Source organism: Cottoperca gobio, chromosome 17 (genome assembly GCF_900634415.1).
Source record: "Cottoperca gobio chromosome 17, fCotGob3.1, whole genome shotgun sequence".
NCBI lineage: Eukaryota > Metazoa > Chordata > Actinopteri > Perciformes > Bovichtidae > Cottoperca > Cottoperca gobio.
The window spans coordinates 20899356-20926095 of record NC_041371.1 but is presented as its reverse complement, the minus strand read 5'-3'; the positions used below and the strand labels follow the sequence as shown (position 1 = coordinate 20926095).

Below are 26740 nucleotides of genomic sequence, written 5' to 3'. Positions count from 1 at the left end.
ATAACATTACACTACAACACATATCACTGCTGAATGGATTTATGATAAGAACAGTTGCGTTCTCTTTTATGAGATTAATTAGAATATAATTGATATACTGATTGTTTGTTATTCTACATATTGGTTATGGGGTTTTATGCAACGCAATCTTATTTGAATGGAAAAGTGTTGCTATGCTTAATTGAATATTTAATGTTAATGCAATCAGTTCAAGATGATTGTGGGTGGGTGTGTGACTTTGCATAAAGAATAATAAATGAAGTCTATTAATATTAATTATTATTATTAACATATGCTGTATTTCAGATCATACAGATAAATTACAACTGAAGAACAGTAAAAGAGAGATTTATTCAAATATAATTGACATACTGATTGTTTATTATTCTACATACTGCATAATGGGTTTTACGCAACACAATCTTATTGTTAGAATGGATTTACTTCATCTTCAACAGCAGTTGAAGGCAAACAGCCAGTATGATAGAAACTTAGAACTTTTTAAGTGCCGCGGACCTTAAACCAGGAAATGACATTATAATATCCTAGTTATACTTATTCCCTGCAGACATACCAACTGGTTTCAGCTAATTGGCACAAGACAGTGAACAGCCTTGAGTGCATCTCTTTCCCTTGAAATGAACAGTACAAAAGGGCCTATAGCGTAAGGGAGGTTCTATTGTTATTTGTGAAATGGTATTAAGTGCGTTGTTACCTGAAGGGTGTTTTTATCCACGACTGAAGGTTCAGTTAATGAGTTCGGGCAGAAGTGTTTTTTGTTTCTGTGCTTAATTACATCAGTACTTGGTAAAAATAGTGTGCTTTTGATGTTATTATCATTTATTATTATTAAAATCTGCATTATTTCAGATCACACAAACAAATTACAGCTGGAAAACAGTAAATAAAAAAAGAATACTGGGATATAAGTGAACAGAAAATGCTTTTGGCTTTTTAGAAAGGAGTCAAATCTCCAGAGTTCCTCTAAAAGAACAGTTTATAGTGTTGAAACATTAACGACAAACAAAGCATCTTTTGTGTAAAATAACATTTAAAATTGTATAAAACAAATCAAATAGCTCTTTATGATTACAGAGTAGCCACCAGAGATCATAATCTCATGTTAAATGAAGCAACAGCACACTTTACAGTAAACTACCTTGATAAGCATAAACAACATGTCTGAATATTTAATAAAGCAACAGCTCAAGTGATAATATACTGAATGCTTTGGACAAATCAGGCAGGGAGGAACAAAACATCCATTATAAGAAAGGCTGTACAAACGCTCCCCGGAGGTAAAGGTGTAGGAGATTTAGGCTGCCAGCCATTTTATTCCCATGCTTCAAAACATTTCAGGCTTCAAAGTTTTTTGGGACAGTGTCTTCTCTCAAACCGCGCTACGTCAAACTTCCGCTGGCAGCCTTTGTAGTTCATGTAGCGGATCTTTCCAAAAACGGCTCTCTCTGCCCAGCCTTGGTCATGGATGCCACAAATGGACCACATACAACCTACAGGGGACACACACAGTGGGGAAGCATGAATATAAGAGAAAAGTTAATTCAGTAAATCAGTGTCACACTGTTGAATCTTTATCCTCACCGACAAAGCCATTGGGGTCCTGGCCATCCAGACTATAGCGATCGTTTAGGTATAGAGCGATGGAGAGCGCTTCCTCTGGTGAAGAAGTCCACTCCAGGATCTTTTTGGCCCAGTACATCCTCAAGAAACCATGCATCTTCCCCTCAGTGACCATCTGGTACTAACGGATGTAATATGAAATACAAAGCAGTAAGATACAGAGTTTAACACGGACTGCCGAGCAATTGTTACATAATGATTACTGGAATAAGAAAGTACCTGAGCGCCATTCCAGAGTTTGTCATGTGTCTTTGCTTTCTCCAGCTGCTCGCGGGTGTAGAGATACTCTCTCTTGTCTTTGGCATGATCTTTCAAAGACTTCTGAGCCCACTCATACGCACCTGAGTAACACACATAAAATACAACGACATTTAAAAGCTTTACAAGCTGTCAATGTAGACATAGATGACGGTCGGCACGCCCACAGTTTGGAGAAGCAGACTGGAGTTACTGCACGGGAGCAAAGCAATGTACTGCTGTGGACTGGGGCGGCAGAAAAACTTAGTTTTTGATTGGTTATTTTGTCAGTATTATTGTGGGAATATAGTTAGTTCATATTCACCAAAGTCACACAATACAACTAACTAACTAACCGATCGAGGCAGCAGGAGATCAGCAACCCCCTGTGGTATGCAAGATAAAATGACAGTTTTTTGATAGAGCTTTGGCGAGAGCATAGACGAATATAAGGGCTTCAGTTCCCTGTCAGAAACAGACTGTATTGCTGTCTCTCAAGTTAAAGGTGTGAAAATATTCTAAATATAGCATACACTTGAAACCGATTTAAAAAATGTAGGTGGGCCTTTTTTTAGGTGGCTAAAATGTGTTTTGCTGCTGCCCTCGTCTACAGCAATGCATTGCTTTGGTGCAGTGACTCCCGTCTGCAAATTGCGGCCGTAATTATCTATTGTCGGTAAAACAAAGACTATGACCAGACTTCAAGACATCCGAACCCTTCCATTAATCCAGCTTGTGAGCAGATCTGAATGATGTCACTAATGAGACACTTCACAATAGAGTGAAAAGGATGCGATTTAATGAGATCTAAACTGACCCTCCACGCGGTCGTACTTCTTGTTGTAGAAGCAGAAGTTGTCCGTCAGCTCCCTGCGCACCACCAGCTCCTCGATGAAGGAGGCGACAGAATGACCTGCAGACTTCCCACTGCACTGAACCTGCAGCGCCACACGCTGGGCTGACAGGTGGCCTGATGAGAGGAAGAAGAGATAATTGAAGAGGATTATAAAAGAGGCGGATAAAGAGGAAGAATGAGGAAGCAATGGAAAAAAGAGTTGGTATGACGGACTTTAAAGTTAACCTATTCTGTGATCTGGAGTCATAGTTGTTCACTTTGAACTCAACTTAGGATGTTAAATATATCAGCAACTTAAATAGCAAGATGAAAAGGAGAGATGATCTCTGTTCTGGTTTAAGAATCCATTTGTAATCTTTTAAGCAAAGTACATCCATTCGAGCAAACTCTAATTGAATAACAGAGGTCTGAATATTGATCCTTGTGGGACACCCGTCAACCATTTAGAGACTTGATTTTAAACCATCGACAACACCAGAAGAATATAACAGCAGTAACGGTAAGAACGGGCCTAAAGCTTGATTGCTGTGGCTGAGGAGCTTTTTTCCTCCTCCAGAAAGACAGAGATGTGAGTTAAAGGGTAACTTTGGTATTTTCTCGATGTTTTTGTGTTGAAGTGACTAATGGGGACAACACTTTTCGTAATTGGTCCAGTAATGAGTGACACTAAACAAGCTGCAACGTAATCGCTAGGGGCAATTCTGCACCTTCAATGTACGTCTACTAAAAGTGTTTGTTTTTGCCACAGACAGGCTCAGACTGTTAAAATAAGAATAACTAACAGAGAGGATCAAGCGAAAGGTAAAGAAAAACGTTTTATTTCCTTTTTCATAATGTTGTCAGATACTTAGTATATCAATCTGAGCCTGTCAGACCGGCTGCAGCGTTTTCTCAATTTCAGAAAGTGTTGTCCCCATTAGTCACTAGACACGGGAAAACAGGTCCAGGTTGAAAAATATCAAAGTTATCTGTTAACCACTGATTCTATGATTTCAGACAGACAGAGAGGCTTAGATATAGGCTAATAGTTGTTTAAGGCACAGGTGTGGAAGGAAATGTGAGTAAGAGGTGCTAAAAGAGTAAATTAAAGCTAATACATAGTTACTGCCAATTTTTACAAAACCATCTTTTTGCCACAAGACATGAATTAAATTAACACCCACAATTGTAAAAGTCATGGTGATACTGACCAAAGCGGATCCAGGGCGACAGCTGACTGAGGGCGGCAGCGTTTGGGTCGTTGCGTTGGGTGTCAAACACTTTGAGGCGTTCATCAATGAAGGACTCCAACATGGCCACCCCTCCCTTTGTGCCGGGCTTAGCCCACTCCGGCTCTCCTACTGCTTGGTCAACCTGCAGGGAGGCCAGGGTTTCTTCCCAGTCCACTGGCTGTAAGGTGAAGGTGGGAGAAAAGAGAAAAGAAGAAACTCAGCAGAGGTCACAGCTGACAGTGAATATCTTAAATATACATTGTGATTTTGTAGAAACCAACTTCAAAAGAAGTGAAGTTGTGAGTCTTTCACCTTGATTAAGTTATCGGGAGGCTCAAACTAGTGTATGACATATCAATCACAGCCCTGCAGCTTTAATATCTAGTGCTGTGAAGAATGTTTTACTTTTAGGTAGTCTACCGTTTATATTCTCGTCAATAAATAATGTGCAGAGGAGAGGAGCTGCTGAAGGTTGACAGGAAGTGCTTTATTGCAGACTCAACAATAAGTTCACCAACAGCTTTATGTCGTCTTGTTTCGTCTTAACGGATCCAAAAGTCCTTGAATGTGACATAAAAACATGAATGTATTATGGAGCTTTTTTCCTTATCTTTATTCAAGAGTGTTATGCTTGCGCTTAGATTCGCTCAGCTTCTGCTCAAACTGCATGCTTGCACTCAGATATATTGTTGCTTGCTCAAATTTCTTGTGTTTCAGCTTCAGCCATTCTCCTCACACAAAATATATATTTTTTATTCCTCACTTTATAGCTGCAAATACAGACTGGTGAAGAAGGCCAGCTCTGTCCTGGGGAGTCTTCTGGACACTGGGGAGGTGGTGGGAGACAGGAGAATGACGGCCAAGCAGTCCTCTCTATTGGACAACATGTCCCACCCCCTTCAGGACACTTTGTCCACACTTTGCAGCTCCTTCAGTGAGAGATACCGGAGGTTCTTTCTTCCTGCAGCGGTCAGACTGTACCATCACCACGGCCCCTGGTAGATCACCACACCAAGAACAGACTATTCCACCACTGTTGTGCAATTATCACTCTCATGTGCAATATTCATCTTTATAGACTACTCAACCGCTTTGTACTTAAATTAGTTTTTATTTAATTATCGTATGCTCGGCACTTTACTTAATATGTTCTTTTGCTGTAACAACGTAAATGTCCACATTGTAGGACTAATAAAGGATTTCTGATTCTGATGATTATTTTTATTATAAGTATAGGAGTAACTGCCCATCAGGGACGCTCTATAGCGAAGCAGGGATCATTTTAATGGTCAACGCTACACCTGCCATTTAATTGGTTGGTCAATTTTGACAGGGTTATTGCACAAAAAATCTGAGAGCAGAGGAGAAATCTGAGCGCAGACGTTTCACGCCCGCACAGAAGCAGCCTAAATGTGAGAAAGCCTGAAGCTGAAGTGCAGGAAATCTGTGCAAGGAACAACATATCTGAGTGCAAGCAACAACATATCTGAGTGCAAGCAACAACATATCTGAGTGCAAGCAACAACATATCTGAGTGCAAGCAACAACATATCTGAGTGCAAGCATGCCATTTGAGCAGAAGCCGAGCAAATGTAAGCACAAGCAGGGACTATTTGAGTGTGAGGGCAAAGATTTGAGGGAAAGCATTACAAAATCTGAACATGAAATCTAGCAGTCATGCTCTAAAACTGAAAAACACGCTCTTTATTAAAGATTGGAAAAAAAGCTCCATAATGCATGAGTTCCTTTTTTCTCTTTACAAGAGCAAATTAACTTTTATTCCCAACTATCTAACTGTTCCTTCGTTACTGCAACACTTACTTTGGCGGGTTTTGTAGCTGTGTAGGGGTGTTTCTCTACCAGAGGAAAGTCTGTGAGGAACTCTGGCAAAAGCTTTGTGATCTTTCCTCTGATCGTCCTGGCAGCGTACTCAAGTTTAGGTGATGCTACCCAGCAGGGAACAATATTGTGGGCATCAACCTATAAAAAGGAAAAAGAGGTCTTTATAACAGATGATAAAGATATACTCACAGCACACATGGGCACAAATAAAAGGTAATACACATAAAATGAGAGTGTAAGTACAGTGTTTCTCATATCGATTTCTTTGTGAACAAATGTGACGACAACAACAAATAAAGCAAAGGCATAATCAGTGAAAGAAGGAGAACTCAGATAACCAGAGTGAGAGCACCCTATCAACACTATGTCCCTCTCTGAGTGAGAGTCTTTACCTGTATGAGGGGAATGTCCTTTGGAAGAGCCTTTTTAACATCCTCTAACCACTGCAGCGGCTCTCTGAGGGGGGAGAAGTCTGTCAACACTGCGCCCAGGCCACGGTCCGACACAAAGCCAGGGAGAACGTCCCCCGCTGAACCATGCAGCAAGTGGAACTGGATGTCTAAGACTTTGCATTCCTGTTTGGTGGAAGCAGAACAACAACGGTTAATATGAGCGTGAAGGTGCAAAGAAATTGAATGTTGTGTAGAATAAATGTGACTTCTGTGCCTTCTAATAGCCTACTACACATTTAACTATAGCTATACTTAATAGGGAAACATGTGAAGAAGCCAGCTCTGTGCCCTTTATATTAATTGATTTAAATAATATATATATATATATATATATATATATATATATATATATATATATACACACACACACACACACATATATATATAAAGCGTCTTAGAGTTTCTAGAGAAGCGCTATACAAATCTAATGTATTATTATTATATAAATATATTTAATTAATCACTTTATGGCTGAAAATAATGATTATTTCTATTATTGTTGATTCTAGGATCTTAAATTAACACTTTGGTCTTTAAAACCGTATACATTAGTTTCAATCACCCAAAGTGTACAGTCAAGCCGGAAAGTCTGCACACCCCTTTCACCTTCTCCATGTTTTATTACGTTACCAACTTATTCTACTATAGATTGAGTTCATTTTCTGTCTCAAAATTCTACACAAAATAGCTCATAATGACAACGTGAAAACAGGTTTTTAGACATTTGTGCTTAATAACAAGTGTGCACACCCTTTGATATGACACCCACAAGTGAGCTGAGGTGCATTTTGTTTTCACTGATACTGCTTGAGATGTTTCTACAACTTAATTGGAGTCCACCTGTGGTAAATTAAATTGATTGGACACGATTGGGGATGGCCAACACCTTCCTATATAAGGTCCCACAGTCTAACAGTGCACGTTAGAGCAAAATCCAAGCAATGGGATCAAAATAAGTATCTGCAGACCTCAGAAACAGGATTGTGTCAAGGCATAGATCTGGAGATGGGTATGGAAACATTTCCGTAGCTTTACAGATCCCAAAGAGCACAGTGGCCACCATCATTTGTAAATGGAAGAAGTTTGGAACCACCAATAATCTTTCTAGATCTGGCCGCCCGGACAAACTGATGAATTGGAGAAGACGGGCATTGGCCAGGGAGGTGAGCAGGAACCTGAGGGTCACTCTGACAGAGCTCCAGCGTATCCTTGAGGAGATGGGAGAACCTTTCAGAAGATCAACCATCCAGGCAGCACTCCACCAATCAGGCCTTTATGGCAGAGTGGCCAGACGGAAGTCACTCCTTAGTAAAAAGCACATGTACAGCCTGCTTGGAGTTTGCCAAAAGGCACCTAGAGGACTGAGAAACAAAATTCTCTGCTCTGATGAAACCAAAATAGAACTTTTTGGTTGGCCCTAATGCCAAGTGTTACGTCAGGAGGAAACCAGGCAACGCTCATCACCGGGCTACTACAATATCTACAGTGAAGCATGGTGGTGGCAGCACCATGATGTGGGGATGTTTTCAGCAGCGGGAACGGGGCGACTAGTCCTGATAGAGGGAAAGATGAATGCAGCTAAGTACACCGAGATCCTTGAAGAAAACCGGCTCCAGAGCGCTCTGGACCTCAGACTAGGGGCGACGGTTTACCTTCCAACATGACAATGACCCAAAGCACACAGCCAAGAGAACAAAGGAGTGGCTTCGGAGAAAGTCTGTGAATGTCCTTGAGTGGACCAGACCTGAATCCAATTGAACATCTGTGGAAAGAGCTGAAAATGGCGGTGTACCAACGCTTCCATCCAACCTGACGGGGCTTGCAAGGATATGCCAAGAGGAATGGGCAGAAATCTCCAGAAACAAGTGTGTCAAGTTCGTAGCTTCTTTCCCAAGACGCCTTGAAGCTGTAATCGCTGCCAAAGGTGCATCAACTAAATATTAGGCTATGGGTGTGTACAGATATGTAACCCCTAAATAACCTATTGTTGTCTAAAAAATAAATTGCATATTTTCTAAAAACCTGTTTTCACTTAATCTATTGTAGAATAAGTCTGTAATGTAATAAAACATGGAGAAGGTGTACAGACTTTCTAGCTTGACTGTCTCAAATCTGCTTGTTTTGGCTGCCCAATAGTTTGAGAAACATAAAACAGCACAGGGCGGCACGCTCTTAGTCGCATAATTGGTTGTTTTGTTCTTAGTCGTTTAAGTTTATGTGTTTAGTTGTTTTTTTTAAAGCTTTTTTCACACTGAAGAACTTATTTCTAAGAAACCTATTAGCACATCTTCGGTAAACACAAGATTTAAAGTGCTTTCGCATTCTTTGTGAAGAAGCACATCTCTGTCAATTAAATCAACTAATAGATTAGTTGGCAAAATGGTATGAGTAATCAACGAAGAATATATAACAACAAATCCTCACATTGAAGAAGCGTGTACCAGAAACAGTTTGGCATTTTTACTTAATGAGCCACCTTAACAATTAATGAATCAAAATGGTAATTGATTATTTGCTGTCAATCAAATAATTGATTGTTAAAGTTTTCACTTTACAATAGTATTAACTTAGAGGAAGTAATGCATTTTTTAGAGCCTGAAAGTGTTTTGTGCTATTGATTTATCTGGTTGATGTAGTATTACAATAAATGCATTATAATGTATGATTGTTGTCGTTGTGACAAACCGACTAATGTACTACTGGAAAAAAATAAGTATTTCTTAATATTCTTATTGTATTTTTCTTCTAGTCTATATTTATCATTCTTGATTTTGAAATACTTGCTTTTATGTATAATGTATGCACCAATACACCAAAGCAAATGCCTTGTATGTGAAAACCTACTTGGCTGTACTCAGTGCATTCAAAGAGTCATGAAGTGAATACCTTTGCTACTTCTTCCAGACCTTTCAGCATAAAGCTGAAATGTCTCAGAGTGGACAGCTCTGATTCTGGGACAACCAGACAGACACAGATGTGTAGAGGAAGTTTCTCCTTCAAGGCAAGCCGCTGGGCACGGACTAACGCCCAATTATCTGAAACACACAAAACATGTTGACAATAGACACATGGAGAAATACAAGTCCCTTGTTGCATTACTGGTAGTGGGTTTAAGTGTTTACCTTGTACTCTGTGGTCTCTTGACATCCAGTACAGGACCCCCTCTGAGCCCTGCTTTATCTTCTCAGTGTCAGATATAAAGCGGAGGCGCTTTTTGTTCAATTTCATCTCCTTCTTCTCTGTCCTGAGCTGCTTCAAACTGTCCTGCAGCCAGCCCCTCTCCTTCATGGGAGCCACCTTCTGCTGCTTAGCGCTGGGCTCTTTAGCAGCAGATGTTGACTTGCGCTTTTTGTCCGACATGATAGTTTGACCAGTGAATGACTTGGTCAGGGGGAATAATACTGAAGAGGGTCTCTGATAAGTGTGGGCAACAACCCCCAATAACTGCCTCAAGAAAGAGCTGGAGATAAACCAGTGAACATGGTGAAAAACTCAAGATAACAAAGTGTACACTAGCAAAACATTACAGAAACCAAACAGTACGAAAACAATATTATGTTGGAAGATAGAATGAATTAGGAAATACTAGCCACATATTAAATGATAGAAGAAAAAAAAGCCAACAACACGACGACGCTAGAGAAGCTGCTCATTCAACTTACCTCCTCCAAATGCAGTGCAACATACAATGAATACAACGTGTAGTTCTGGCAGAAGTGTTTTAAAGATAGTTGAGCGACATAAACAGCAGCCGACGTCCTTTTAGAAGTCCAGTTATGAGAAACACGTTAGCAGGCTTCGTATTTCTTTTATAAGACGAGTTATGAGCACGCTGATGTTTAGGTTGTGTAACAGTTTTTTTGGATTTAACTACATTTCCCACAATGCAGATGGAATGTCTCTACAGGGCATGCGCACCGCCGTTTACGCTCGAAGGACGGTTGTGTATGTTGTACCGTAGCCTCAAAAAGAACAAACAGTAGTGATGTGCCGACCAACTCTTTTCACAGTGTCAGTTACTTTGAGTTACATGTAAATGTAACGAGCCTTTCGAGTTTCCAGCTATGCTGCCCGCCCCACAAACCTTCTCTTGAATGCAGTACCATTTATCAGTTTACAATACAATACAATAAAGATTGCTTTTGTTGTTTGCTAGTTAAGTTTATATTTGTTTATGGCCTGCAGTGAGCAAATGTTCTCATTTATTAAAAAGTATTACTGGCCTTCATTGTTTTAGGAAAAAAAGTATTTTTGTACAGACAGATACATTACAGTTCATTTAGCAAGTCGCTTTGGACAAAGGTGTCAGCTAAATTAACTGTAAAAATTTAATTGTCTATACTTTTATTCCTCCAATCTAAGTAGTAATGAACTATAATGGTTTAGTCCAGTATTGTGTGAATCTGTCTGCATCTTGCTTATTTGTCTGTCTTTCTGTATGAATATTCAGTAGGAAGGTTTAAATGCTCTGGCCACTGAGTTGCTGAAGTGTAATGGGGATCTTTTTTTTAATTATTTTTATTAGTGGTGTTAATGTTTAGTCCTAGTTGACAAACAGCCATTTGTCCTGCTGAAATTAAAAGGTATAAAACATCATTTATTTTGTTTAAAGAAAAAAATAAAGTTAAACAAACTGGAGCACAGACAACCTAAAAGAAAGAAGAAATGAATGAATGAGAGTACAATGAAACCTTGCCTTTATGGTGCTGATATTGCACTGCTGCTTGAACAACTTCAGCAAAGACCTTGAGCCTGCACTAACTGACAAAGAAGGACTCATCAGAAACAGAGCTCACATACTTTCTTGCCAAGTATACGAGCAAGGACACCAAAATCAAAATGTGTATTATGTCCAATACTTTAGTTTATGACTTAATAGTTTCAGGTGGCATCCTTACTAGATGCCCGAACACAACTCTTTGGGCGTACAGGGATTGGATGGCCCTAAAAAGTGACCCCCCACCCCATACTCCCACAGTATCACCCAGGAGACCCGGTCATACGCCTTCTTCAGATCCACAAAACACATGTAGACCAGATGGGAGTACTCCCAGGCCCCCTCCAGGATCCTTGCGAGAGTGAAAAGATGGTCCGTTGTTCCACGGCCGGGACTGAATCCGCATTGTTCCTCTTCAATCCGATGTTCGACTATAGACTGAACCCCCCTTTCCAGCACCTTGGAGTAGACTTTACCAGGGAGGCTGAGAAGTGTGATACCCCTGGAGTTGGCACAACTCACCACCAGATGGTGATCAGTTGACAGCTCCGCCCCTTTCTTCACCCAATGTCCAAAACATGCGGCCTCATAGTCTGGTCTTTGGACATTTTGACCCGGAAAAAAATGGTATAAAGATGATTTTTACCACACATAAGCCAAATATACCTTGCACGCACATAGTGGCATATTGTATCGTTATGTCTTTGTATGTCACCTTCTTCTGCCATTTCACTCACTCATAAGGGCCCTGCCATCAAGAACATGCATAGCTTGCACATTTTCCGCACACGGTTGCACACCATTTCCTAGGGATTTTGCTAGTTGGGCCTTTATAGTTTTACACATTAAATTGTCCTTGAATAGTGAAGTTGGCATTGTTGTAAGTTCATAGCCAAAGTATGGAGCCATGTCTTCCTCTCTCTGTACAATAGCTAGTAGGCGATAAAACAGATGATTTGGGTGGATATGAACTTTCTGTTTTTCAACCTGGATTCCTGGATATATATATATATAGATTAGATAGAGATATATCTATATCTATATCTATATATAGAGATATATCTATATCTATATATATATATATCTATATATATATATATATCTATATATCTATATATCTATATATCTATATATATCTATTATAATATATATATATCTATATATATATATAATATCATATATATATTATCTATATATATATATATATATATCTATATATATATCTATATATATATAGATATATAGATCTATATATAGCTATATATATATATATGATATATATAGATATATAGATATATCTATATATATATAGATATATATATAATCTATATATATCATATGATTATATCTAGATATATATATAGAAATATATATATCTATTATCTATATAATCTAATATATATATCTATATATATTCTATATATATATATATAATAGATGTTATATATATCTATATCTATATATCTATATATATATCTATATATATATATATATATATCTCTCTATATATATATATCTCTCTCTATATATATATATCTCTCTCTATATATATATATCTCTCTCTATATATATATATATCTCTCTATATATATATATAGATATCTATATATATAGATATATATCTATATATATCTCTCTCTATATATATATATATATATATCTATATATATAGATATATCTATATATATAGATATAGATATATATATATATATATAGATATATATATATATATATATATATATATATATATATATATATATATATATATATATATATATATATATATATAGATATATATATATATATATATATATATATATATATATATATATATATATATATATATATATATATATATATATATATATATATATATATATATACACACACACACACACACACACAGTATATCTCAAAAGTGAGTACACCCTTTAGATTTTTGCAAATATTCTGTTATATCCTTTCAGGGGATAACATTATCCTACTGAAAACTTTGATATAACTTAAAGTAGTCAGTGTGCTGCTTGAATAACAGCTATAGATTTATTGTCCTTTGAAAATTACTCAGTACACAGCTGTTAATGTCTAAACAGCTGGCAACAAAAGTGAGTACACCCCATAGTGAACATGTCCTAATTGTGCCCAATGATGTTGTTTTCCCGCCCTGGTGTCATGTGACTCGTTAGTGTTACAAGGATTCAGGTGTAAATGATAAGCAGGGCTGTTAAATTTGGTGTTTTGGGCACAATTCTCTCTGAATGCTGGACAACATGGCACCTCATGGCAAGGAACTCTCTGAGCGGCTGAAAAAAAGGATTATTGCGCTTCACAAAGATGGCCTTGGCTATAAGAAGATTGCCAACACCATGAAAATGAGTTGCAGCACAGTGGCTAAGATCATACAGCGGTTTTCCAGGACAGGTTCCACTCGGAACAGGCCTCGCCAGGGTCGACCAAAGAAGTTGAGTCCACGTGCTCAGCGTCATATCCAGAGGTTGGTTTCCAAAAATAGACGTGCGAGTGCTTCCAGCATTGCTGCAGAGGTTGCAGAAGTGGGATGTCAGCCTGTCAGTGCCCAGACCATACGCCGCACACTGCATCAAATCGGTTTGTATGGCCGTCGCCCCAGACAGAAGCCCCTTCTGAAACCGATGCATAAGAAAGCCCGCAAACAGTTTGCTGAAGACAATGAATCCAAGAACATGAGTTACTGGAACCATGTCCTGTGGTCTGATGAGACCAAAATAAACCTGTTTGGGTCAGATGGTGTCCGGCGTGTGTGGCGGCACCCTGGTGAGGAGTACCAAGACAAATGTGTTTTGCCTACAGTCAAGCATGGTGGTGGCAGCATCATGGTCTGGGGCTGCATGAGTGCTGCCGGCACTGGGGAGCTGCATTTCATTGAGGGACACATGAATTCCAATATATACTGTGACATCCTGCAGCAGAGCATGATCCCCTCTCTTCGGAAACTGGGCCGTAGGGCAGTTTTCCAACATGATAATGACCCTAAACACACCTCCAAGATGACAACGGCCTTGCTGAAGAAGCTGAAGGTTAAGGTGATGGACTGGCCAAGTATGTCTCCAGACCTAAACCCAATTGAGCACATGTGGGGCATCCTCAAGAGGAAGGTGGAGGAGTGCAAGGTGTCCAACATCCGTGCGCTCCGTGATGTCGTCGTGGAGGAGTGGAAGAAGATTCCAGAAGCAACCTGTGCAGCTCTGGTGAATTCCATGCCCAGGAGGGTTAAAGCAGTGCTAGATAACAATGGTGGTCACACAAAATATTGACACTTTGGGCACAATTTAGACATGTTCACTATGGGGTGTACTCACTTTTGTTGCCAGCTGTTTAGACATTAACAGCTGTGTACTGAGTCATTTTCAAAGGACAATAAATCTATACTGTTATTCAAGCAGCACACTGACTACTTTAAGTTATATCAAAGTTTCAGTAGGATAATGTTATCCCCTGAAAGGATATAACAGAATATTTGCAAAAATCTAAAGGGTGTACTCACTTTTGAGATATACTGTATATATATCTATATAGATATATAGATATATATATATATATATATCTATATATCTATCTATATATCTATAATCATCTATCTATATCTATATATATATATATCTATATATATATATAAAGCAAGTGTAAAACAGTTACATAAAACAAATCAAATAGCTCTTTATGATTACAGAGTAGCCACCAGAGATCATAATCTCATGTTAAATGAAGCAACAGCACACTTTACAGTAAACTACCTTGATAAGCATAAACAACATGTCTGAATATTTAATAAAGCAACAGCTCAAGTGATAATATACTGAATGCTTTGGACAAATCAGGCAGGGAGGAACAAAACATCCATTATAAGAAAGGCTGTACAAACGCTCCCCCGGAGGTAAAGGTGTAGGAGATTTAGGCTGCCAGCCATTTTATTCCCATGCTTCAAAACATTTCAGGCTTCAAAGTTTTTTGGGACAGTGTCTTCTCTCAAACCGCGCTACGTCAAACTTCCGCTGGCAGCCTTTGTAGTTCATGTAGCGGATCTTTCCAAAAACGGCTCTCTCTGCCCAGGCCCGGTCATGCATGCCACAAATGGACCACATACAACCTACAGGGGACACACACAGTGGGGAAGCATGAATATAAGAGAAAAGTTAATTCAGTAAATCAGTGTCACACTGTTGAATCTTTATCCTCACCGACAAAGCCATTGGGGTCCTGGCCATCCAGACTATAGCGATCGTTTAGGTATAGAGCGATGGAGAGCGCTTCCTCTGGTGAAGAAGTCCACTCCAGGATCTTTTTGGCCCAGTACATCCTCAAGAAACCATGCATCTTCCCCTCAGTGACCATCTGGTACTAACGGATGTAATATGAAATACAAAGCAGTAAGATACAGAGTTTAACACGGACTGCCGAGCAATTGTTACATAATGATTACTGGAATAAGAAAGTACCTGAGCGCCATTCCAGAGTTTGTCATGTGTCTTTGCTTTCTCCAGCTGCTCGCGGGTGTAGAGATACTCTCTCTTGTCTTTGGCATGATCTTTCAAAGACTTCTGAGCCCACTCATACGCACCTGAGTAACACACATAAAATACAACGACATTTAAAAGCTTTACAAGCTGTCAATGTAGACATAGATGACGGTCGGCACGCCCACAGTTTGGAGAAGCAGACTGGAGTTACTGCACGGGAGCAAAGCAATGTACTGCTGTGGACTGGGGCGGCAGAAAAACTTAGTTTTTGATTGGTTATTTTGTCAGTATTATTGTGGGAATATAGTTAGTTCATATTCACCAAAGTCACACAATACAACTAACTAACTAACCGATCGAGGCAGCAGGAGATCAGCAACCCCCTGTGGTATGCAAGATAAAATGACAGTTTTTTGATAGAGCTTTGGCGAGAGCATAGACGAATATAAGGGCTTCAGTTCCCTGTCAGAAACAGACTGTATTGCTGTCTCTCAAGTTAAAGGTGTGAAAATATTCTAAATATAGCATACACTTGAAACCGATTTAAAAAATGTAGGTGGGCCTTTTTTTAGGTGGCTAAAATGTGTTTTGCTGCTGCCCTCGTCTACAGCAATGCATTGCTTTGGTGCAGTGACTCCCGTCTGCAAATTGCGGCCGTAATTATCTATTGTCGGTAAAACAAAGACTATGACCAGACTTCAAGACATCCGAACCCTTCCATTAATCCAGCTTGTGAGCAGATCTGAATGATGTCACTAATGAGACACTTCACAATAGAGTGAAAAGGATGCGATTTAATGAGATCTAAACTGACCCTCCACGCGGTCGTACTTCTTGTTGTAGAAGCAGAAGTTGTCCGTCAGCTCCCTGCGCACCACCAGCTCCTCGATGAAGGAGGCGACAGAATGACCTGCAGACTTCCCACTGCACTGAACCTGCAGCGCCACACGCTGGGCTGACAGGTGGCCTGATGAGAGGAAGAAGAGATAATTGAAGAGGATTATAAAAGATAATCATTGGATTCAGCTGATTCATTCAGTCCCATTGCCATAGGTGTATAACATCAAGCACCTAGCCATGCAGTCTGCCTTTACAAACATGTGTGAAAGAATGGCTCGTTCTAAAGAGCTCACTGAATTTGAACGTGGTGCTGTAATAGGATGCACCGTTGCAACAAGTCAGTTTGTGAAAGTTCTTCTCTCCTAGATATTCCACGATCAACTGTAAGTAGTATTATTGCAAAGTGGAAACATTTAAGAACCACAGCAACTCAGCCACAAAGTCGCAGACCACATGAAGCCGAGTGCTGAAGCACATAGTGCGTAAAAGTCACCAAAGCTCTGCTGACTCAATAACTGCAGCGTTCCAAACCAACTCTGGCATTAATATCAGCACCAACATCTTAATGCTTCATCTTACCCTCTTAAGTTATTTTGGACAATTCTATGCTTCCAACTTTGTGGAAACAGTTTGGGGAAGAACCTTCTTTGTTCCAGCATGACTGTGCCCCAGTGCACAAAGCAAGGTCCATAAAGGCATGCTGTGATGAGTTTGGTGTGGAAGAACTTGACTGGCCCGCACAGAGATCTGACCTCAACCCCATTGAACCTTTGGGATGAACTAGAACAGAGATTGCAAACCAGGCCCTCTCGTCCAACATCAGTGTCTGACCTCACTAATGCTCTTCTGGATGAACGGGCAAACCTTCCCCCAGACACGCTCAAAAATGTTGTGGAAAGCCTTCCCAGAAAAGTGGAAGCTGTTATAGCTGCAAAGAGGGACCAACTGCATTGTCATTCATCATAAATGCCTATTAATTTGGAATGGGATGTAATAAAAGCTCCTGTAGGTGTAATGTGTAGGTGGCCCAATACTTTTGTCCATATAGTGTATATCAGCAACTTAAATAGCAAGATGAAAAGGAGAGATGATCTCTGTTCTGGTTTAAGAATCCATTTGTAATCTTTTAAGCAAAGTACATCCATTCGAGCAAACTCTAATTGAATAACAGAGGTCTGAATATTGATCCTTGTGGGACACCCGTCAACCATTTAGAGACTTGATTTTAAACCATCGATAACACCAGAAGAATATAACAGCAGTAACGGTAAGAACGGGCCTAAAGCTTGATTGCTGTGGCTGAGGAGCTTTTTTTTTTTTTCATCCAGAAAAGACACAGATGTGAGTTTTGGTATTTTCTCGATGTTTTTGTGTTGAAGTGACTAATGGGGACAACACTTTTTGTAATTGGTCCAGTATTGAGCGAGAACGCTGCGGACGCTACACAAGCTGCAATGTAATCGCTCGGGGCAATTCTGCACCTTCAATGTACGTCTACTAAAAGTGTTTGTTTTTGCCACAGACAGGCTCAGACTGTTAAAATAAGAATAACTAACAGAGAGGATCAAGCGAAAGGTAAAGAAAAACATTGCATTTCCCTTTTCATAATATTTAAGTATATATTATATATATATATATATATATATTTATTTAATAATATTGAGTAAGAGGTGCTAAAAGAGTAAATTAAAGCCAATACATAGTTACTGCCAATTTTTACAAAACCATCTTTTTGCCACAAGACATGAATTAAATTAACACCCACAATTGTAAAAGACATGGTGAGACTGACCAAAGCGGATCCAGGGCGACAGCTGACTGAGGCCGGCAACGTTTGGGTCGTTGCGTTGGGTGTCAAACACTTTGAGGCGTTCATCAATGAAGGACTCCAACATGGCCACCCCTCCCTTTGTGCCGGGCTTAGCCCACTCCGGCTCTCCTACTGCTTGGTCAACCTGCAGGGAGGCCAGGGTTTCTTCCCAGTCCACTGGCTGTAAGGTGAAGGTGGGAGAAAAGAGAAAAGAAGAAACTCAGCTTCTGCTCAAACTGCATGCTTGCACTCAGATATATTGTCATTTGCACACATTTCCTGCGTTTCAGCTTCAGCTATTCTCCTCACACAAAATACATATCTTTTATTCCTCACTTTATAGTTGCAAATAATGATTATTTTCATTCAAGAGTAACTTCTCGTCAGGGAAGATCTAAAAAGATCTAAAAAGTAAAGCAAACGCGCCCACAGCAAAGCAAGGATAATTTTAATGGTCAACACTACACCTGGCATTTTATTGGTTGGTCAATTTTGACAGGGTTATTGCACAAAAAATCTGAGAGCAGACGTTTAATGCCCGCATAGAAGAAGATTGAATGTTAGAAAGCCTGAAGCTGAAGTGCAGGAAATCTGTGCAAGCAATAATATATCTGAGAGCAAGCAACAATATATCTATGTGCAAGCGACAATATATCTGATGGCTGGCAAAAATATATCTGAGTACAAGCACGCAGTTTGAACAGAAGTAGAGCAAATATACAGTTAGGTCCATAAATATTTAGACATTGACAACATTTTCATCATTTTGGCTCTGTACACCACCACAATGGACTTGAAATTAAACAATCAATATGTGCTCTAAGTGCAGACTTTCAGCTTTGAGGGTATTTACATACAAATCAGGTGAATGGTGGCGGAATTACAACATATTTTATACGTGGTATCCCCTTTTTAAGGGACCAAAAGTAATTAGACAATTGGCTGCTCAGCTGTTCCATGGCCCGGTGTGTGTCATTTCCTCATTAGTTCATTTACAAGGAGCAGATAAAAGGTCTAGCAGTCATTTAAAGTGTGGTATTTGCATTCGGGATGTGTTGAGGTCAACTCTCAATATGAAGTCTAAAGAGCTGTCACGATCAGTGAAGCAAGCCATCATTAGGCTGAAACATCAAAACAAACCGATCAGAGAAATAGCAAAAACATTAAGTGTGGTCAAATCAACTGTTTGGTACATTCTTAAAAAGAAAGAACGCACTGGTGAGCTCAGCAACACCAAAAGATCTTGAAGACCACGGAAGACAACGGTGGTGGATGAAGAAAATAATTCTTCTCCTGGTGAAGAAAAAGCCCTTCACAACAGTTGGCCAGATCAAGAACACTCTCCAGGAGGTAGGTGTATCTGTGTCAAAGTGAATAATCAAGAGAAGTCTTCACCAGAGTAAATACAGAGGGTTCACTACACAATGTCAACCTTGGTGAGCCTCAACAACAGGAAGAACAGATTAGAGTTTGCTAAAAACACATCTAAAAGAGCCTGTAGAGTTCTGGAACAACTTCCTGACGGATGACAAAGATCAACTTGTAGAGTGATGGGAAGAGAAGAGTATGGAGAAGGGAAGGAACTGCTCACGATCCAAAGCATACCACCTCATCAGTGAAGCATGGTGGTGGTAGTGTTATGGCGTGGGCATGTATGGCTGCCAATGGAACTGGTTCCCTTGTATTTATTGATGATGTGACTGCTGACAAAAGCAGCAGGATGAACTCTGAAGTGTTTCGGGAAATATTATCTGCTCATATTCAGCCAAATGCTTCAGAACTCATTGGACGGCCCAAAGCATACTGCGAAAGCAACCAGAGATTTAAGGAAAAGAAGTGGAATGTTCTGCCATGGCCAAGTCAGTCACCTGACCTGAATTTAATTGAGCATTTCACTTGCTGAAGACAAAACGGAAGGGAAACTGCCCAAAGAACAAGCAGGAAGTGAAGACCGCTGCAGTAAAGGCCTGGCAGAGCATGACCAGGGACCAAACCCAGCGTCTGGTGATGTCTATGGGTTCCAGACTTCAGGCTGTCATTGACTGCAACCAAATATTAAAAGTGACAATTTGATTTATGATTATGTTACTTTGTCCAATTACTTTTGGTCCCTTAAAAAGGGGATACCACATATAGAATGTGTTGTAATTCCTCCACCATTCATCTGATTTGGCTGTAAATACCCTCACATTAAAGCTGAAGGTCTGCACTTAAAGTACATATTGATTGTTTAATTTCAATTCCATTGTGGTGGTGTACAGAGCCAAAATTCTGAAAATTGTTTCAATGTCCAAATATTTATGGACCTAACTGTAAGCACAAGCAGGGACTATTTGAGTGTGAATCTGAACATGAAATCTAGCAGTCATGCTCTAAAACTGAAAAACACGCTCTTTATTAAAGATTGGAAAAAAAGCTCCATAATGCATGAGTTCCTTTTTTCTCTTTACAAGAGCAAATTAACTTTTATTCCCAACTATCTAACTGTTCCTTCGTTACTGCAACACTTACTTTGGCGGGTTTTGTAGCTGTGTAGGGGTGTTTCTCTACCAGAGGAAAGTCTGTGAGGAACTCTGGCAAAAGCTTTGTGATCTTTCCTCTGATCGTCCTGGCAGCGTACTCAAGTTTAGGTGATGCTACCCAGCAGGGAACAATATTGTGGGCATCAACCTATAAAAAGGAAAAAGAGGTCTTTATAACAGATGATAAAGATATACTCACAGCACACATGGGCACAAATAAAAGGTAATACACATAAAATGAGAGTGTAAGTACAGTGTTTCTCATATCGATTTCTTTGTGAACAAATGTGACGACAACAACAAATAAAGCAAAGGCATAATCAGTGAAAGAAGGAGAACTCAGATAACCAGAGTGAGAGCACCCTATCAACACTATGTCCCTCTCTGAGTGAGAGTCTTTACCTGTATGAGGGGAATGTCCTTTGGAAGAGCCTTTTTAACATCCTCTAACCACTGCAGCGGCTCTCTGAGGGGGGAGAAGTCTGTCAACACTGCGCCCAGGCCACGGTCCGACACAAAGCCAGGGAGAACGTCCCCCGCTGAACCATGCAGCAAGTGGAACTGGATGTCTAAGACTTTGCATTCCTGTTTGGTGGAAGCAGAACAACAACGGTTAATATGAGCGTGAAGGTGCAAAGAAATTGAATGTTGTGTAGAATAAATGTGACTTCTGTGCCTTCTAATAGCCTACTACACATTTAACTATAGCTATACTTAATAGGGAAACATGTGAAGAAGCCAGCTCTGTGCCCTTTATATTAATTGATTTAAATATATATATTTAATTAATCACTTTATGGCTGCAAATAATGATTATTTTTATTATTGTTGATTCTATGATCTTAACTTAACACTTTGGTCTTTAAAACCGTATGCAATAGTCTCAATAACCCAAAGTGTATGTCTCAAATCTGCCTGTTGTGACTGACCAATAGTTTGAGAAACATAAAACAGCACAGGGCGGCACGCTTTTAGTCGAATAATTGGTTGTTTTGTTCTTAGTCGTCTAAGATGTGTTTAGTTGATTTTTTTTTAAAGCTTTTTTCACGCTGAAGAACTTATTTCTAAGAAACCTATTAGCACAAACAAAAGATTTAAAGTGATGCTTTCACATTATTCTTTGTGAAGAAGCACATCTCTGTCAATTAAATCAACTAATAGATTAGTTGGCAAAATGGTATGAGTAATCAACGAAGAATATATAACAACAGATCCTCACATTGAAGAAGCGTGTACCAGAAACAGTTTGGCATTTTTACTTAATGAGCCACCTTAACAATTAATGAATCAAAATGGTAATTGATTATTTGCTGTCAATCAAATAATTGATTGTTAAAGTTTTCACTTTACAATAGTATTAACTTAGAGGAAGTAATGCATTTTTTAGAGCCTGAAAGTGTTTTGTGCTATTGCTTTATCTGGTTGATGTAGTATTACAATAAATGCATTATAATGTATGATTGTTGTCGTTGTGACAAACCGACTAATGTACTACTGGAAAAAAATAAGTATTTCTTAATATTCTTATTGTATTTTTCTTCTAGTCTATATTTATCATTCTTGATTTTGAAATACTTGCTTTTATGTATAATGTATGCACCAATACACCAAAGCAAATGCCTTGTATGTGAAAACCTACTTGGCTGTACTCAGTGCATTCAAAGAGTCATGAAGTGAATACCTTTGCTACTTCTTCCAGACCTTTCAGCATAAAGCTGAAATGTCTCAGAGTGGACAGCTCTGATTCTGGGACAACCAGACAGACACAGATGTGTAGAGGAAGTTTCTCCTTCAAGGCAAGCCGCTGGGCACGGACTAACGCCCAATTATCTGAAACACACAAAACATGTTGACAATAGACACATGGAGAAATACAAGTCCCTTGTTGCATTACTGGTAGTGGGTTTAAGTGTTTACCTTGTACTCTGTGGTCTCTTGACATCCAGTACAGGACCCCCTCTGAGCCCTGCTTTATCTTCTCAGTGTCAGATATAAAGCGGAGGCGCTTTTTGTTCAATTTCATCTCCTTCTTCTCTGTCCTGAGCTGCTTCAAACTGTCCTGCAGCCAGCCCCTCTCCTTCATGGGAGCCACCTTCTGCTGCTTAGCGCTGGGCTCTTTAGCAGAAGATGTTGACTTGCGCTTTTTGTCCGACATGATAGTTTGACCAGTGAATGACTTGGTCAGGGGGAATAATACTGAAGAGGGTCTCTGATAAGTGTGGGCAACAACCCCCAATAACTGCCTCAAGAAAGAGCTGGAGATAAACCAGTGAACATGGTGAAAAACTCAAGATAACAAAGTGTACACTAGCAAAACATTACAGAAACCAAACAGTACGAAAACAATATTATGTTGGAAGATAGAATGAATTAGGAAATACTAGCCACATATTAAATGATAGAAGAAAAAAAAGCCAACAACACGACGACGCTAGAGAAGCTGCTCATTCAACTTACCTCCTCCAAATGCAGTGCAACATACAATGAATACAACGTGTAGTTCTGGCAGAAGTGTTTTAAAGATAGTTGAGCGACATAAACAGCAGCCGACGTCCTTTTAGAAGTCCAGTTATGAGAAACACGTTAGCAGGCTTCGTATTTCCTTTATAAGACCAGTTATGAGCACGCTGATGTTTAGGTTTGGTAACACACCGTCTTTTGGATTTAACTACATTTCCCACAATGCAGACGGAATGTCTCTACAGGGCACGCGCACCGCCGTTAACGCTCGAAGGAGGTTCGTTTATTTTTGTAGCGTAGCCTCTAACTGTGACGAATAAGGCTGCCGACTGCTATTTTATATCTCTTTGCACTCGGGATTGTCTCTCGTGGTTTTAAAGTATGAACAACGGTGATCAAACAGCGGCTGGGGGGAGAACTCAAACAGTTCCAGACAAAGTCGACATGTCACTAGGTAAGGTCCTCGCTAGAAACACAAACGTTACTATAAAGTACTAGCTAATGTTAGCTACTAACGGTTGGGAGGTTGTCAGTATCTTCCAACTAGTCAAATACAGAGTGAACTGCTGCTGCCATTTCGTTAAGCATCTTTTAGTGTGTGAATTTAAGAACCGTTCTCTCTTGCTTTTTCACCATCAGTGAGCAACGGTACCCAATAATCTTTTGCATATATATAGAATTTTAGTGTGTAAAACATCAAACATTTTGTATGCACTTTGAAAATAATTCTAATTTAAAGATAACTTTATAAAACATAAATAAATCCCCAAATGGTTTGACATAACTGAATATTAAATATGTAAAACACATTTTAAACAATAACTTACTGAAGTTTAATAGAAAAAATAAAAACACAATTAAGGATGCAGTGGTGGGCTATGGGAGTTCAAAGTTCCAATCACATCTGCTGACATTCTTATAAAGCCATACTGGCCTCGAATATGTACTGTAATGAATAGATAACAATTGGGATTATGGGAAACAAAATGGAAAAGATTCGAAGGTCTGGAGCAGACAGTTTGCTGTTCCTGGATACCAGATGATGATGTCTGTTGCCAGGCGATAGGGTGTTATGAAGGTCATTAAAGCAGAAGGAGTACCGTCTGTAAGTGTGCTTGGTCGTAGACTAGGCAAGCAAGACTGGCTTTGGTTACCAAGGAAACAAATAATAATGATGTAGAAGTTTTTGTTTTTTTAAAGTATGTGAGCTCTGTCTTTGATGAGTCCTTCTTTATCAGTTAGTGCAGGCTCAAGGTCTTTGCTGAAGTTGTTCAAGCACCAGTGCAATATCAGCACCATAAAGACAAGGTTTCATTGTCCTCATCATTCATTAATCATTTCTAATTTCTTTTAGGTTGTCTGTGCTCCAGTTTGTTTAGCTTTATTTGTTTCTTTAAACAAAAGAAGTGATGTTTTATACCTTTTAATTTCAGCAGGACAAAGGGCGGTTTGTCAACCTAACTAGGACTAAGCATTAACACCACTACTTTAAAAAAAGAAGAAATTCCCCATTACACTTTGTATTCAAGAGGCAGCGTTTAAGTGGCCAGAGCATTTAAACCAGGGGCAGCCAACGCGGTGCCCGCAGGGACTACGTGAGTCGCCCGCAGGGCATGTTATAGAAATAGATGGAGCTCCGTCTAAAATTTGTATTTAATTGTTTTACTGTTTTATTTGATCAATAACATTTGAATTATTCTTTATTTTAAGATGACAATATTGAATATAGAATTAAAAAAACCAAAATGTTTTATGTATAAAAACTCTGACCTTGTCTGGGGTCAGAGTTCAACGCGCAAGCTAAATCTCCATTTACCTTTTCGCTGAGACAAGCTAGCGGGAGCAGCTACGATGGGGCGCGAGGTGCGTTTTTACACTAAACATGGCAGAAAAGCGAAAGAAAACGAACGATTTTCACAATGAATGGGAGGAAGAATATTTTTTTACAACAATGAAAGAAAAGTGTGTATGTCTCATTTGCGAGGCGACGGCAAAGCGGCACATTGTGGAGACACTTCGGTACGTGTCACAAAGCTACCATGCTAACTAACTAACTAACTACCAGCTGCAGCACTGCGGGCAGAACAAGCCGAGAGTTAAAGCTTTGGGCAGCAGCATCTCTTCTCACGAGGCCGGTGAACACGTCACAGAAAGCAACGGAAGCTTCATTTAGAGCTGCACATTATTTAATAAAGTACAAGAAAGCCTTTTCGGACGGAGAGGTCTTGAAAGGTGCAATGATGTTATTGAAAACACTAAGACGAGAAGAAAGGTTCCGATGTGATCGCCACTCTGCGATGTTACAAAGTTAGTGTTTGTACAAACAGGATATGATCTGAAGATGTGACAGTTAATGATTTCCTATAAAAATGTTACAGAAGTGATACTTTGTACTAAAATATAACTGGTGTGATTTTGAACAAAATGCTACAAATGTTCTCATTCATACAAAACTGTCAAAGATATTTACAAAAATATCAGATGTGATAACTGACTTTCAAATGTTGAAATAGATTGAGAACATACATAAATAATGTTGCATGTTTAAATATATCTGTGTTTCCTACCATGGTAAATTATTGTTAATAATTATTGTGAGGAATAATTAACATTAGCTTGTGATCAGACAGTCTCTTTACATGTATGAATAGTTATTATGATTATTAATGATAATATTAGCATTAAAGGTGAACTGTGCAACTATGTTATTCAGGAAGTTTGTATCAAACAAGTAGCCCTTCGTATTATTCAGTACCCTTGAAGTAGCTCTCAGTATCAAAGAGGTTGGTGACCACTGCTTTAAACCTTCCTACTGAATATTCATACTGAAAGACATAAATTGATGTGGTACTTCAACATTGCTCCAACATCCTCTAATTCAGACACCTCCCATCAATATTCTATCATTCATTCGTTTGGGTTACTGTTCTGTTCAATGAGGTCTGTGCATAAATGCCAGTGTTGCTAGCTGTTTATGAAGAGCTTTTTATGCGGGTTTCTGGCAAAGTTTTTGGATGGATTTTATTGAATTGGGAGGGTTTTAGGTTGTGATTGGGCTGGAAACTGTCCAATCTGATCCGGCAACCCTGACTATGAGAGGCTACCGTCAGTGCCCAGACACACCAAGACTGCACTCCAGTATGTCCTCCATTACCTGGTTGATTGCTGCTCTGTACAGTGTGCCGACTCGTTTCAGCAGGGCCGCAGGCCGCCTGGCTGCGAGTCCTGTGATAACTCCTTGACCCCGTCGTCGACCAGGTGGGGGAGGGACTCTTCTGTTTCTTAATTTAGGTGCTCCTCCTCGGGGCACGCCTCCTCCTGGTAGAGATAATATTAGCGACATTACACATGTATGGAGTTGTTACGAACGCTAAGGGTAATGTTACAAATAAAGCAAACAACAACAACCGAGAAAGCGGTAGCACACACCTCTCTGGACTGGTCCAGACGTTCTGGATGTAAATCCCTTTCCTTGGGTTAAACGGCCTTTCTTCTTGACTGGTCTGCGGTTCACAGTGGCCTGTCTCCTTTTTAACTGTTGCTCTTTTTTGTTCAACCGAATGATGTCATCTGTTAAATATATCACATGAGCAATGGAAAACAAGAGCATCTGAATGTCCAAATTAGATATATTTAGCAAGCTAGCTACTCCTGGT

At 39.4% G+C, this 26740-nt stretch overlaps 2 protein-coding genes across 2 annotated transcripts; both read right to left on the bottom strand.

The window, feature by feature from the left end:
- Positions 1 to 1033: 1033 nt before the first annotated feature.
- LOC115022405 (deoxyribodipyrimidine photo-lyase-like) lies at positions 1034 to 10099 on the bottom strand. The gene is made up of 10 exons (XM_029453386.1): positions 9902 to 10099; positions 9362 to 9699; positions 9126 to 9274; positions 6180 to 6362; positions 5767 to 5925; positions 3925 to 4123; positions 2696 to 2848; positions 1861 to 1982; positions 1603 to 1762; positions 1034 to 1511 (listed from the first exon to the last, which is right to left on the bottom strand). The coding sequence occupies exons 1-10, from the start codon at positions 9922 to 9924 to the stop codon at positions 1363 to 1365; spliced, it is 1635 nt and encodes a 544-aa protein (XP_029309246.1). The 5' UTR covers positions 9925 to 10099; the 3' UTR covers positions 1034 to 1362.
- A 4538-nt stretch (positions 10100 to 14637) lies between these two features.
- On the bottom strand, positions 14638 to 23592 carry LOC115022406 (deoxyribodipyrimidine photo-lyase-like). Its single transcript, XM_029453387.1, has 10 exons — positions 23082 to 23592; positions 22542 to 22879; positions 22306 to 22454; positions 21027 to 21209; positions 20614 to 20772; positions 18085 to 18283; positions 16267 to 16419; positions 15432 to 15553; positions 15174 to 15333; positions 14638 to 15082 (listed from the first exon to the last, which is right to left on the bottom strand). The coding sequence occupies exons 1-10, from the start codon at positions 23102 to 23104 to the stop codon at positions 14934 to 14936; spliced, it is 1635 nt and encodes a 544-aa protein (XP_029309247.1). The 5' UTR covers positions 23105 to 23592; the 3' UTR covers positions 14638 to 14933.
- Between the last annotated feature and the right edge of the window lie 3148 nt (positions 23593 to 26740).

Coding starts and splice junctions, on each gene's coding strand:
- LOC115022405 (XM_029453386.1), bottom strand. CDS start 9,924: ATGTTGCACTGCATTTGGAGGAG. Junction 9,275..9,361: donor AAGAGACCACAGAGTACAAG/GTAAACACTTAA, acceptor TGTGTGTTTCAG/ATAATTGGGCGTTAGTCCGT. Junction 1,763..1,860: donor AACTCTGGAATGGCGCTCAG/GTACTTTCTTAT, acceptor TACATCCGTTAG/TACCAGATGGTCACTGAGGG.
- LOC115022406 (XM_029453387.1), bottom strand. CDS start 23,104: ATGTTGCACTGCATTTGGAGGAG. Junction 20,773..21,026: donor AGGACATTCCCCTCATACAG/GTAAAGACTCTC, acceptor TCCTTTTTATAG/GTTGATGCCCACAATATTGT. Junction 15,554..16,266: donor GAAGTACGACCGCGTGGAGG/GTCAGTTTAGAT, acceptor TGTGTTACTCAG/GTGCGTATGAGTGGGCTCAG.